The sequence below is a fragment of the Muntiacus reevesi genome, chromosome 18 (assembly GCF_963930625.1).
Source record: "Muntiacus reevesi chromosome 18, mMunRee1.1, whole genome shotgun sequence".
NCBI classification, from domain to species: Eukaryota; Metazoa; Chordata; class Mammalia; order Artiodactyla; family Cervidae; genus Muntiacus; species Muntiacus reevesi.
In genome coordinates this window covers 9,338,295-9,352,696 of record NC_089266.1, presented here as the reverse complement: position 1 = coordinate 9,352,696, position 14,402 = coordinate 9,338,295, and the positions used below count along the sequence as shown (strand labels likewise).

General features: G+C 54.7%; 1 protein-coding gene across 1 annotated transcript in view; it reads left to right on the top strand.

The window, feature by feature from the left end:
* The first annotated feature begins 5,329 nt into the window (after positions 1–5,329).
* Positions 5,330–14,402, top strand: part of DNAH17 (dynein axonemal heavy chain 17) — a 93,137-nt gene continuing 84,064 nt past the window's right edge. Inside the window, exons 1-10 of the mRNA XM_065910306.1 lie at positions 5,330–5,674; positions 7,452–7,645; positions 8,409–8,601; positions 8,768–8,867; positions 9,123–9,208; positions 9,423–9,548; positions 10,274–10,426; positions 10,530–10,616; positions 12,285–12,452; positions 12,680–12,796. Of these exons, the coding sequence (XP_065766378.1) occupies positions 5,330–5,674; positions 7,452–7,645; positions 8,409–8,601; positions 8,768–8,867; positions 9,123–9,208; positions 9,423–9,548; positions 10,274–10,426; positions 10,530–10,616; positions 12,285–12,452; positions 12,680–12,796 (1,569 nt within the window). The remainder of the gene's footprint in view (positions 5,675–7,451; positions 7,646–8,408; positions 8,602–8,767; positions 8,868–9,122; positions 9,209–9,422; positions 9,549–10,273; positions 10,427–10,529; positions 10,617–12,284; positions 12,453–12,679; positions 12,797–14,402) is intronic.

Sequence of the window (14,402 nt, the reverse complement as noted above, 5' to 3'; positions counted from 1 at the left end):
CAGCAGTTCAGTGTGGGCCCAAGCACCTGCATCCTCTCAGGCTCCCAGGGCATGCTGATTCTGCGAGTCCAGGGACCCCCTGTGAGGACCACACTCAAAAGAGGGGAACAAAAATTAAAGGCTTGCTTGAAGTGGTTTTTTGTTTGTTTGTTTTTAATGAAAATGACAGGGAGTTTATTTAATCTTGGGTGTCCCTGGTGGCTCAGATGGTAAAGAATCCACAGGCAATGCAGGAGACCGGAGTTTGATCCCTGGGTCGGGAAGATGCCCTGGAGAAGGGAATGGCAACCCACTCCAGTATTCTTGCCTGGAGAATTGCGTGGACAGAGGGGCGGTGGCAGACTACAGTCCATGGGTTTGCAGAGTCAGACACGACTGAGCCACTAACCCTTTCACTATTTTATCTCACATTTAATAAAAGGAGATCGCAGGTGCCATCAATTCTTAGGCTAAATTAAGTGTGTGCTTGATGAGGGGAGGAGAAGGCGGGGAGGAGCAGCCTGGAACACTCCCGGGACTTGGCTGGGTTGACACCAAGGCCAGCGCGTGTCAGAGGTGCCCCGGCACCCGCCGCAGCAGTTTGGAAGGGGAGCTGGCAGGAGGGACTGGGCACCAGTCCCAGGCGAATCGGAAGTGTACATGCCTGACGTTGGGTTTCGAGCGCCAAGGCCTCCGTTTCAGAAGACGTCCATCCTGGATGAACGCGTTGACGGCTGCGTGGCACGGCCACCCGCGGAACATTCAGGTAGGATGCTCTGCCTCCTCCCACACCACGGAGGTCCTGGAGGACCTGGGTAACCAGGTGCTGGTGACCCCACCTCTAGCTTCCTGCACCCAATCTCTCCCTCTTATGTTCAGTTAGCCCACGAGGGACCCCTCAAAACCACACACACCCCTCCCTCAGACCCTAATAAAGGCAGAGTCTGAGGTCACCTCCCTCTCTCCTGTAACCACTCACCGTGTGGCCCTGGGCATGCCCTGTATCCACCAGGACCTGTTGGCCATAATTCTTGCTCCCCCTCCTGCCAGACAGTCATGGGGAGGGAACTCTCTGTCTGGAGCCTGAGGCACAGCTTGCCTGATCCCCACACTCGGAGCCTGTCCCCAGGCTGAACTCGGGCTGAACTCAGGCAAAGGCTCTCCTTGACCAAACCTTAGACAGGTTTCCCCAGTCTCGGCAGAGAATCCTGCTAAGCCACCCCCCACCTTTGTCATCGGAGCAAGCTCCTTCATCCTCATCTCTGATGTCTACTCCTTGGCCTGCCTTTAACAAGAATCACCCTCCCCCAGAGCCTCCTGTTAGCAATTCTCCACCCACGGACCCCTCACAGCTCCCTGTCTGAAAGCCCCAGCTGCCTCTGCTGCCCTCGGAGGTGAGCACAGCTTTTTCCTCTATAAGAGCAGGACTGAATAAAACCTGGCTCAATCACCTCTCATCAGCATCGCGCTCCTTTGACCCTGAGGCTTGTCAATGAAACACGTCTTTCCACGGGCAGCTCAGCCCACCACCCCCTTCATCCAGCAAGCAGAAGCCTTTGGGCTGCAAAACCCTCCCAATAACCCCCCTGCTTCGCAGCCTGGTTGGAATCCGGGCACGTCCATGCCTCACGTGGAGCGTCACCCTGGAGCTTGCTAGGCAGAGACCCCCAGGCCTCCAGGATGCCTGGCCTGGCAGTGACGTTCATAAACCTCATGAATCGGAGACATTTTTCAGGCCACCCTGCCCGCTTGATGAAGTCTGAGGTCCGCACTGGGCCAGCTTGGCCACAGGGTTCTGCTCTCCCTTCCTACCCAAGGCCAGGGGCGAGGACAGAGGACAAAGCGGCCCGTCCTCCTGGCCCTTCTGGTGGGAGCTCAGCCTGAGGACATGGAGCAGCGCCAAAGCCGGCACGGGGAGGCTGCGTGTGGTGGGGACAGCGACGAGACCCAGATGGCCCGGCCTCCCGCCCACCGTGCGCGTCCCCAGCCGAGGAAAATCATCCTGCCAGTTGTATTTAATGATGGGTCACAACGGTGGAAACTTGTCTTCCAAGTTGATTCAGCAGGAGGAAGCACTCCCTGGGGACTGTAAGTAGAGGGTGAGCCGTTCAGCTCGCCCCAGCCCCGGCTGTGACTGTCAGAACAGAGGAAGTGAGGAAGCCACGTACCTCGGCAGGTGGCCCTGGAGGGGTGGACGCGGCCAGTCACCCGCCGCTCAGCCCCCAATGCATTTCCCAGTCAGGAAGCTTCTCCCGCCGCCTGGCATTTCCCAAAGGCCCGCTGTTTCCCCCACCATGTGAGAGCTAACGCTTCCACCTAGAGCCCCGGGAGTCCTATCCTGGCTTCTCGGCTCAGGTGGGGCCTCAGGTGAGACCCGCTGGGGATAACCTTTCTCCACGTCTCTCCTGAGCCTCTCTTCCATGCCAGGCAGAGCGTCCACCCAGAGCCCCAGGCTGTTTCACAGCCAAAGGTGGTGGTGGGGGTCTGCCTGACTCCACTATTTCACCATCTGACGTTTGGTCCTTTGTGCCTTGGGATGCATGCTCCCTGAGGAGCACAATTTTAGTGGAAGGTGGACTAGTTAGAATTTTTCTTAACACCAAAAGCATTTTGTATTGGTGTATCGCTCATTAACAATGGTGGTGGTAATTTCAGAGGAACTATGAAGGGACTCAGCCTTACATATACATGTATCTATTCTCCCCCAAATTCCTCTCCCATCCAGGCTGGCAACATAACATTGAGCAGAGTTCCATACAGCACAGACCAGTTGGAATCTTGATCTAAGGTTTCAAACTGCTCCTCAGAAGAGTAACGGAGCTTAAAGGAGAGAAGGGTTTCACACACAACTGCGTTAGGGGAAACACTGGGTTAGATGAGGTTAAACAGCCTTTGCAGGACTTATCAGAGTGGTTGTTGCTTCAGTGATGTTTATTGAAGGCCTCCCGCAGGCCAGGCACAGGGCCAGGTCCTGGGGTGGCAGTGTTCATCAAAAGGGGTGGGCTCTAGGAGTGGGGTAAGTGGATGACTGTTGCTTAATTAGTGCCTGACTGATTACAGTTGTCATAGTGACACAGAGCAACGCGGGGTGCTCAGCAGAGATCGAGGGAGTGGGCGGTCCAGGGGAGACCCTGGCTGGGAAAGAAAGATGTCATAGCTTGGTGTCTGAGGGTGAGGAGGAGTGCACAGGTGCAGGATTCTATGCAGGGCTGGAAGGCCCTCAGGGGAGCAGGTGGAGTTGGAAGAAGGCCAGGGTGGCTGGAGCGTGAGGGCAATCATGTCAAGACTGGGAAGTGGTGCAGGTGAACTCGGTGGGTTTTAAGCAGGTGTTGGCATGACAGTTGTCTTTTGAAAGGTGCTCTGGAGGATGACTTGCTGGGGACAAGAAGGGGTGTGGAGAAGGAGAGCGGGTGTCTGTGGACCAGGGGGTGAGGGAGGGGGTAACAGCAGCTTGGACCAGAGAGCAGTAGCCATGGAGGAAGGTGGACCAATCCAGAGATGTCAAGGAGGCAGAATTGACTGGTGTCAACAGTGGGAACCAGGACCCTGCTGGTGCCTCAGCCGCTGGTGGGTCATGAAAGCCTTGCCCTTCTCTGGAAATTTATTCCTAAGTATTTCATTCTTTTTGATTCTATTGTAAATGGGTAATTGTTTTCATTATCAGGTTTCAGTGAGTATGATTCTAGTGTGAGTCAGGATACATGTTATAATGTCTATCTGCCTCTAGGAAATGCAAGATGTGTAATAGCCAAGAAAATGGGGAGAGGGAGTGAAACAATAAAAGTTGAACTAAAAGAGGCAAAAAAAAAGAAAAAGGAATCTGGAAAAGGTAAGACAAATAAGCACATAATAAGACAATAGATTTAAATCCTGATACATTTGTAATTTCATGAAATGAAAATGAACTAAATGTTCTAGTTCAAAGACAAAGTTTGTTCAGTCCTAGAGCCTTTCCCCAGAGAAGGCAATGGCACCCCACTCCAGTACTCTTGCCTGGAAAATCCCATGGACAGAGAAACCTGGTGGGCTGCAGTCCATGGGGTCACTAAGAGTTGGACACGACTGAGCGACTTCACTTTCACTTTTCACTTTCATGCATTGGAGAAGGAAATGGCAGCCCACTCCAGTGTTCTTGCCTGGAGAATCCCAGGGACGGGGGAGCTTGGTGGGCTGCCATCTATGGGGTCGTACAGAGTCGGACACGACTGAAGTGACTGAGCAGCAGCAGCAGAGCCTTCCCCACTGTGGTGGGTGATGGACAGTTGTTCCTTTGCCGCACCGCAGTGGTCACTCAGGTCCTAAGAAAGTTCTAGAACCCCAGTTCCCAGGAGACTTGCAGGAGTTCCACGGCAGTTGGCACCCCTTGAGGGATGGGAGCCATTTCTTTTACTGGTCTGGAAAGAGCCGCCAATCGCTTGGCTCTGCTAGCTACTTGAGGAGCTGTTTGCTGGCAGCTGGTGAGTGGCCAAGAATTGTGCTCAGGGGCAAAGCTGCGGGGGCTCAAGAGGACAGAAGTGGAGCCCAGGTGCTGGTGGACAGTAGCCCCGTTACCTTCCCGCACCCCCCACCCCCGGAAGGTGCCCTGTTCCCTGTTCGTGGCCAGTCAGGGTTTGGAGCATCCCTTTACATTTCATGCTCACAAGGAGTGCCTCGTTTGTCGGTTCTTTGGGGCTTCAGGGGGGTCTCCCCTCAGCTCTCCAGTTACTGTTCCTATAAGAGAGCCACAGGGGATCCTCCCAGAGGGAATGTGACTGACATCTGGGCGCTCCATGGGAAAATCCCCTTATGGGCACGTGATGGGGTTGGGGGGCTGAAGAGACACTGAAGGGCAGGGCAAATGTTGGGGTACACTACGGCTGCTGTTAGGATGGGGGGAACATGGACTTCACCCGCTCATCGGGCCCACCCCCTCTCTCTGGCATCCTGAGGGTGTAATGTCCTCTTCCCGGGATCTTGCATCCAGGCCCTTCTGTCACTTCATTTTGTGACATTTCCTTTCCCACGCCCTCCCCTTCAGACTCTGTTGCGATGGTCCTTGCCTTTTCCTCAGGGGCCATCTCTGCCTTCCCCAGCCTATTAACTGGATGGTCACAGTGAACCCAAGCAGACACACTGCCCGGAGGCCCTGCTCCACGGTGAGTAGAGCTAGAGTAGGACACAGGCTCCCGGTCCCCCCGCACCGCCCCCCCAGCTGGAAACAGCGTCTTCACGACGATCCTTCTTTCTCTCTTGATCGGTCGGAACGCGCATTTCAGGTGGTTCCAGTGATGGATGGGAAGTAAAGATTCCCTAGGAGGTGGCCGCTGCCTCAGTGTCTCTGTTCCCGTAACAGGTGTAAGCTGACGTCAAAATGACGATTCCCACGGATGTCAGACTAGAGTATTTGGAGAGTGTCTCTTCCCTTGTCCTGAAGTTCAAGCCGGACAAGTGGAGTAAGATGATTGGGACGGAGGAGAACATGGCTTTGTTCACTGAATTCTTCGAGAAGCCAGATGTACCGGTTCTGGTGTTGACGCTCAACCCTGCCGGCATGATCATACCCTGCCTGGGCTTCCCGGCCTCCCTCAAGTCCAAAGGGATGTACTTCATCAAGAAGAGACCCGAGAGCATCGGCAAGGACAACTACAAGGAACGTCTGGTCTACGGGGACATAAGCCCCACGCCCGTGGACCAGCTGATCGCTATTGTGGAGGAGGTGTGTGCACCCAGGCCTCGGGGTGGGGGTCGGGGGTGGTGGGGAGGGCTCAAGAGGAACAATGCCTGCTTCCCATACTTTGTGTGAGCGGCCTTGAACCCTGCTCATCAGGGGTGGGTCCACAGATCTACATCCACGTTGCCTACAAGCAGGTCAGGTATTTGAGAGCTCGGGTCCGGCTGCCCTGGCCACTGAGACCGACCTTCTTTCTAACAAGACCTCCGAGGGATGCTGTGCAAATGAAGGCTGAGTGGCCCTGGCCATCACTGGTCTCTCTTGAAATCACTAGAACCTCCACACTGCACTGGGGACAGTCCCTGCCCACAGCCTCGAAAGGTGTGGGCCATTCGAGATGCAGCAGAAGTGTTTCCCAATTCTGAGACTTGGAGCAGAGAAAGGGAAAAGCAAGTGCTGCCTTACATCTCTCCCCACTGTCCTGCCGCCTCACTGTTGGCAGGTATGGCAGGCGCAGCCCCCTCTGGACAGTCGGACCAGCCAGAGTTCCAGTGACTTAGCTCTCCTAGGCATCGCTCTCCTCGTCTATGAGATGGGGGTAGTGGGTGTCCCCACCTGGTACAAATTCAGGCCACAGGGGTAGCTCAGTCAGGACCCAGACCGACCTCCCCTCACGTCCACCGAGATGGCTGGCATGGCCCCAAACTGGTCACTGGGTTGTGTCCGACCCTTTGCAACCCTGCAGACGGTAGCCGGCCAGGCCTCTGTCCACGGGATTTTTCAGGCAAGAATCCTGGAGTGGGTTGCCATTTGTTTCTCTATGGTATCTTCCCGACCCAGGGGTTTAGTCCATGTCTCCTGTGTCTCCTGCATTGCAGGCAGATTCTTCACCCCCTGAGCCATCAGGGAAGCATCCCCTAACAAAGCACCAGCTGGGAGGCTGCGAGTCCCAGATACACATGTGAACAGGGCTGGTTCTGAGTCTTTTCTCCTTGGCTCTGGATGGCCGACTTCAAGTGTGTGTCCTCGTGTCTTATAAGGACAACAGTCATGCTGGGTTAGGGCCCCCCTTAACCACCTCTTGAAAAGCCCTCTCTCCAAATCCAGTCACATCCTGAGGTGCTGGGGGTCATGGCTCCCACATGTGAATCAGGGGGACACAATTCAGCATATAACAGCTCCCCCAGGTAGCAAGGAACGTCTGCCTTCAGCCAGGAGTGTGTGCTCTTGTGGCGAGAGTGTGGAGATGGCTTTGCCCCTACAAAGACCCAGGGACGGGGGGACTTGCCTGGTGAACCAGTGATTAAGAATCTGCTTTGCAATGCAGGGGATTCAGGTTCAATCCCTAGTTGTAGAGCTAAGATCCTACATGCCACAGGGCAACTAAGCCCATGCATTGCCACATGCCACTGAGACTCAATGCAGCCAAATCAATCAGTATTTTTTAAAAAAGAACTTGAAAGACATAGGGCCTGGGAGACTTCCTCAGTGGCTGAGAATCTGCCTTGCAACCCTGGGATTCAGGTTTGATCCCTGGTTGGGGATCTTAGATCTCCTGTGCCACCACAAAGATCCCACATGCACCTGAGACCCCATGCAACCAAACCAATCAATCAGTATTTTTTTAAAAAGAACTTGGGGGAAAAAAAGACACAGGGGAGGGGCTTTCATCACTGGTCTCAGCACCTCGACCAGCCCCACAACCTTCTTCAAAGGGAGAAGGGCTCGGTTCCCCCGGGTTGCCGAGGACCCCACTCCTCCTGGGTGTCCCCCCACCCAGGTGAGAAGGCTCAGGCAGAGCTGCAGAATCCTGTCCTTTCAGGTCCTCTACTCCCTGTTAAACCAAAGCGAAAACATGAGCGGCTGGCCCCGCGTGGTCTCGGAGGACATTGTGAAGCAAGTCCACAAGCTGAAGAACGAGATGTTTGTGATGGGTGGCAAGATCAAGGGGAAGACCCTGCTGCCCATCCCGGAGCACCTGGGCAGCCTGGACGGCACACTGGAGTCCATGGAGAGGTCGGGGCCTGGCCGGGGAGCTGGAGGGAGGGGTGGTCCCTGAACACCCAGGGCAAGCTCCCCACAAACTGGTCTTGAAGCTAGTGAAGCCCAGGAGGGCAGGACTGTGCCTGTAGGCGCTGAGTCTGAGACGGGGCATTGGAGCCCCCCAGACTCTGCGAGGTGACGGCTGGACCCCCGTGCTCCAGCTCCCCCTTGCATCACATGGCATGCCAAGAGCATCCCATCATCTGGGGTCACACAGGAAGGGGGATCCCCAGCTTTAGGGCATGGGTATTAAGGGGCATGGAATGGGTTTGCAGCAGGCGGAGGCTGCACTTCTGAATGGAGGCTGGGGCTTCCCAGAGACCCCCAGAAGCACGAGGACCCCCCAGGTGTCACCTCGCACCTGCCCGAGCACCGTTTGCAAGGGTGTGGTGTGCGCGGCTCTTGAAGCTGTGGCAGCGACCGCGTGTTCCTTTCCTCCCATCAGAGGGTGAGCACTCCTGCAGGGCTCATCACACAAGCAGGTCCTCTAGGCCCCCAACACTCGCCCTGCGGCGACCCGATCAGAACTGCCCGGGAGCTGTGGCGCAACATGGATTTTATTCCAGAGCTGGCTCCCCTCATCCTCTTCATTGGGGGTCACCGGTACCCCGGGCAAAACCCAGTATTGTCTCAGGCTCTGTCCTGGCTGAGGGCTGCTGGGGGCGGAGCTGGAAGAAGCCTGCAGCTGTAGCTGAGAGCGTCCCCCCCCCCCCCCCCCCAACCTTTGGCTCTGCAGGATCCCCTCCTCCCTGGACAACTCACTGCTGCACGCCATCGAGACCATCATTATCGACTGGTCCCACCAGATCCGGGATGTGCTGAGCAAGGACTCGGCCCAGGCCCTGCTGGACGGGCTGCACCCCCTGCCCCGAGTCGAGTTTGAGTTCTGGGATGCCCGACTGATGAACCTCAAGTACATCCATGAGCAGGTGATGGCTCTTCTGCCCCCGGTGGCCAGGCACCTGCTGGAGTCCTGAGCACCCAGCCTCCTCGAGGGGACCCGGGTAACCCAGATGGACCCCTCAGTGCTGGCCTGGGGGTCAGGAAGGCTTCATCTGGGGTCTGTTGAAAAAAAAAAATTGATCTCCTTTGCAGCTCAATAGGCCCAAAGTGAATAAAATAGTTGAGATCCTGGAAAAAGCCAAAAGTTGCTACTGGCCAGCCCTGCAAAATGTGTACACGAATGTTACTGAAGGTGAGTGAGTGACCCTATGAGAATGTCCTCCCTCCACCAGAGGAAGATGTCAGCGCCTCCTGGGCGGGCCCCTTGCCAACCCTGGGGATGGTTGGGGGGTCTGCCTCCCCTCAGCAGCAGCTTCCTGGAGTCCTGCCTTTTGAGGGAGCAGGTATCTGTAAACACACTCAGCTGCCCGTCATCATTTCTTGCCATCAGAGATGGGGGCCAGTTTCCGCTCCCGTGGGGATGAGCCCCTGTTCTTATTCCATGCAGGCCTGAAGGAAGCCAACGATATTGTTCTGTACCTGAAGCCCCTGCGTATTTTGCTGGAGGAGATGGAACAGGCCGACTTCACAGCGGTAAATCAGCAAGAGAGGGTCCCTTGGCTGGCTTGTCGGGCTCTGGGCTTGTGTCTTGGGGCAGCAAGGGGCTGCGGGCTTCCTGGCTGTAGTCAGGCACAAGTACTGGGTGGGGGCATCTCTTCTTGCCCTTGGAGTTGCCCCCTCCTGGAGCCATGTGGAGCGGGGAGCTGAGGTGCTGTGACCAAGCACCTGCCCGCCCGTCTCTCCCCAGCTCCCGACCTTCATCACCAAGGTGCTGTACACCATCTGCTTCATCTGGGCCACCTCCGAGCACTACAACACACCCTCCAGGATCATTGTCATCCTGCAGGAGTTCTGCAACCAGCTCATCGACATGGTAGCCCCCAGGCCCCCGTGCCTTCCCTCCCCCACCCCCAGCGTTCCCCTCCCCCATCCCACTCTGCCTCCCGGTCCATGTTCCCCAGCAGTTTAAAAACAGGCAAAGATGTGGGTGCAAGAATTTTCAGGCTAAGGCTGGGTCCCCCTGGGTGGCCACCCAGGGTTGTCCCAAGACCTGGGCAGAGCCAGCCCAACCTGCCTCATGCTGGGAGGGAGGAGAAACGAAAGAGGGGCTGCCCATGAAGTCCCGGCACGCCATGCCGGGGGCTTTGAGGGATTTATCTGCTCTGACAACACCCATTCCCTTCCCTCCTTCCATTTCACAAGCGCACGTTACACAGCCTCCAAGGTCTGAGTTGCAGCTTTGGGCCCTGGCTACCAGAGTGTGTGAGAATCAGGCTCGTGGTCTCGTCTCCCAGCCCAGAGGGACACAGTGGCCCAGGGCCCCACAGCCAGAGCAGGACTGCATTTCTGGGCCCCTCATCATCTGCCTCCAGAGTCTGGTGGTGCTGTGACCTTGGCCTGGGCCGAGGGGCCCTGCAACTGGCCCTGGGTGGGCAGACGGGCTCGGCCAAGAGCCTGCAGGACAGCGGGTGTCAGGAGAAGTGGTCTAGCGGCCTGGGGCAGGGTGAGAGGGTCGTTATAACCGACCATGCAGCCGTGGACAGTGCACCTGGGTGTCACCCTCCGGCTCAACTTGGGAACATCTTCCCTTCTGCCCAGACGCGGACCTTCCTGAGCCCCGAGGAGGTGCTGAAAGGCCTGCAGGGGGAAATTGAGGAGGTTCTGGTCGGCATCACTCTGTCCGTGAATGTCCTAAAGGAGCTGTATCGGGTCTATGACTTCTGTTGTGCAAACATGAAGCTTTTCTTCAAGGTACAGCCTGGGTTGTGGACAGAGGATAAGGGGAAAGAGTTTGGGGTGATGTGGACCTATGGGACCCCATGGACCTGCCTTTTCTCTCTCTTTCTCCTAGAAGAACAAGGATCCAGTGCCTTGGGAATTCCCTTCTTCTCTTGCCTTTTCCAGAATAAATTCCTTCTTCCGCCGTGTCCAGACCATTGAGGTACAGGTGGAATTTGGCTCAACTCCCTCTTAGGAGAACTGCATCTTGCTTGTACATGGGCTCCCAGGAGGGAAATAAAAGTCACACCCAAACATCTGTGTCCCTGGGAAGCCAAGTCACTGGGCTGCCCCCACCAGGCCCAGAGCTGTTAACCCAGAACAAAGCGGTCCATTTCAGTTGCTTTTCCCTTTTCTCCTGCCTTCTGTCCACAAGCAGGTTAATGACAAGTTCATTGACCTAGGTCAGGAAGCCTGCAGGCCAAGGGAGAGGGTGAGAGGGACTAAGTTAGCACAACTGAGGTTTCAAGAAGGACTTATTTGGATACATGGAATGACACAGGATACATGGAATGACATGGGACAAACAACACTTTTAAAGAGGTTCAGAACAGTTTCCTCTGGAGAGAAGAGGTGAGAGGTGAAGGCATGTGTAGGGCAAGAAGGTTTTCCTTGTTTTGTAATCTGTAGGGGGTCTCTTTTTTAGACATATTTTGCACACGTTACACTATTTAAAATAAAGCAGGGTTGCGGGGGTGGTGGATCCTAGAACCACTGGGCAGTGATTTTTTGAGGGATGCTGTCAGTGGGTGCTCTGGGAAGTCCTCTACGGCTCCCATCCATACCCTCTGGGAGGCAGAGCAAGAAACCCCTTGAGATGCCATATCTTGGTCACAGAGCATTTCTTCATGCCCCAAGGCCCCCAGCCCGAGAACTTGAGGGTCCCAGCCGAGTTTCTGGCCAAATAGCTGCTGGTTCCTACATTGTAGATTCTGAATCAGGATGGAGCAGCCGAGTTTCTGGCCAAATAGCTGCTGGTTCCTACATTGTAGATTCTGAATCAGGATGGAGCCTCTGGGAAAAGAGGGGCTGCTGGGGGTGGGAGAAACGGCCATGCTGTCCACCCCTTGCCCGATGGGCCATGTCAGCTGTGCCACCCTCCTCTGGTATGAGAGGCCCAGAATGCGGGGCGTGACAATGCTATTACTTTCCAGTAGGTTTGATTGGGTCATATCTCGATACACCTTGGATCTTCGGTGGGAAACAGCACCAACCTTGGCACCGGTTTAGGGGAGGAACTGGAGTGCCCTGTGAGCACAGGATCAGGCACATGGGGCCTGCTTGTGGTCCTCAATGAGGCTTTGGGGGCCTCGATGGGGAAATGAGAGCTATAGACAGAAGCAATAGATAGCTCAATAAGACTGAATGGGGTTAAATGCCAAACCAGCGGTCTTGGAAAGGAAGGTACCATCTGGGCTAAAGGAGTTGGAGAAGCAAGAGAGACTCATGTCTCGGAGGGAATGAGCAAGTGGGACTTAATATCCATCCGTAAACATCCATCAGGCACCCAGTACATGAGGCTGTGAGGGACCACCATGTGCCTTTCTAACTGCTTCCTCCCACAGCCCAGGAGGTGGGGCCCCTGTAAAGTGTAATTTTATTTGCAGACGTATGTCACCCAGTGTTGGGTCAGGACAAGATCCCGACCTTCATTGCCTCCTCCTCCACGATCACAACTGGGAGATTACTCACAGGACTCTCACTTCCGTCCCCTCTGTCTGTGTCCCTGAAACGGCTTTAGAGAACATTAATACTGATAAGCAGAGGGCCCCTCCCCTCGGGGGTCAGTCAGAAAGTTGAATTGACGAGGGTGCGGGGGTTCCTCCACCAGGAACTTTATAAAACAGCCATCGAGTTTCTGAAGCTGGAGAAGATCGAGCTCGGGGGCGTGAGGGGGAACATTCTTGGAAGCCAGGTGGCCCAGATCTATGACGAGGTCTTCGAGCTGGTGAAGGTTTTCGCCGACTGCAAATATGACCCCCTGGACCCTGGAGATTCAGTAAGTCAGGGGGCCTGGGCGGGGTCAACGACAAATGCCCAGAGGGTGGGAAGGCATGCGGAGGGGAGCGCATGTGGCAGAGAAAAGACAGCATAAGAACTCTGCCCTCATGACAGTGAACTTGCTCAGAGGCAACCTGAATCCTGACGGGTGGGCTTAGAGTGAGCCCACTCCCGGCTTTGCATGCTGGTTGAAGTTCTAAGGTTGGTGATTTAATTCGCTTCTAGAGTTTTGATGACGACTATGCTGATTTCGAGACCAAAATTCAAGATCTGGATAGGAGACTGGCCACCATCTTCTGCCAAGGGTTTGATGACTGCAATTCTATTGAGTCCAGTGCAAAGGTAGGTGCAGGTGGGGAGTATGCCCTGACTGAGGATTCGTCACACCAGCTCCATGATGCTGAGAATGGTTGTTCAGTTGCTTTGTCATGTCCAATTCTTTGTGACCCCACGGACTGTAGCACGCCAGGCCTCCCTGTCCATCCCCAACTCCCAGAGCTTACTCAAACTCATGTCCATTGAGTCAGTGATGCCATCCAACCATCTCATCCTCTGTCATCCCCTTCTCCTCCCACCTTCAATCTTTCCCAGCATCAGGCTGTTTTCCACTGAGTCAGTTCTTCACATCAGGTGGCCAAAGTATTGGAGTTTCAGCATCAGTCCTTCTAGTGAACAGTTGTAGAATCAGTCTAATCATGCAGTCTGGAGATTGTAGGTGAAGAGCCAGGCCCAGAAAGGACAGGAGCCTTTCCCAGTGTCTTAGAGAGAGTCAGCAGTCGGCACCTTGAGTAGCTTCTGAGGGGTCTTTCCTGCTACGTTTCATCTTAGCAAAGTGAGCAGGGGGTTATTGTACTGAATCCTGTTCTCCATTTGTCCTTCTTTGATTCAGTTCCCTCATTACTTATATAAGGAGCAGAAATTAGAGGCAGAGTTGCTCTAAAAAATAAAACGCATCCACATTTTGAGCCGCTGAGCCACACTGACTTTCTTAACATTTGAGATCTGAGAATACACAGTATTACGTGTATATATACAGTATTGTGTATGTATACACATAATACACAGTATTATGACTGGGAGTCATTTCTGGGTGGTGGGGTGATGGCTAATATTTTTCTGTCTTCTGTGTACTTTTCTCCTATTTCCAGGTTGTGCGGGTGAGGTGTATAGCACTTTTACAGTTAGGAAATGCTTATGAAAACATTAAAAAAAAAAAAAAAAAGATTGCAGAAAAGCACTAAAGCTCCTAGAGACCCTCAGTTTGAAAGAGAAACCCAAGCGGCCGATACTCACATAGGTTGTTGATTTGGCCTCACAAATGATCGGGAAAGTGCAAGTTAAAACCTTTGTCATTGGTCAAGCTGGCTGGAGCTGTGAGGAGCTGGACACTCGTCCCCTCTGCTGGTTGGTGCACCCCTCCCACAGGACCCCTCAGCAGCGGGCACATGGCGGGGGCACATGGAGACGGGCTCCTGGACCTTCCTGGTCCAAGTTCATGAGGTAGCCAGCGTTTGGTGCCGACATGCCAGGACGTTCCTTTGACCTTTGAGTATTTCTAAAGCGAAAATGCTTGAGGATTTGAAGCTCTGCAAGTGTAACGATCAATTAAGTCTTGGATGGAGTTGGTGCTCCAGGCAAAATATCAATGAATGCAAATTAATGCAGAGCCTCCGTGCGGTTCCCTTCTCTGAACACCCTTCCCCTTGGAGCCGCCTCGGGCACCTCCTCGGAGAGGCCCCCCTCACCTCCTGGCAGGAGCCCTCCCCGCGCCACCATTGCCGACACCAACCTGATTGGTTTTCCTTCTTCATGCTTGGCTCTCCCTGGCATCCATTGTGTACTGATCTCTTAATGTCTGTCGTCCTCCCAACTAGAATATAAACTCCCTGAGGGCAGGTGCTTGGTTCGGGTTGATGCAGAACCAAGCCCAGTGCAAAGTCAGGCTTTC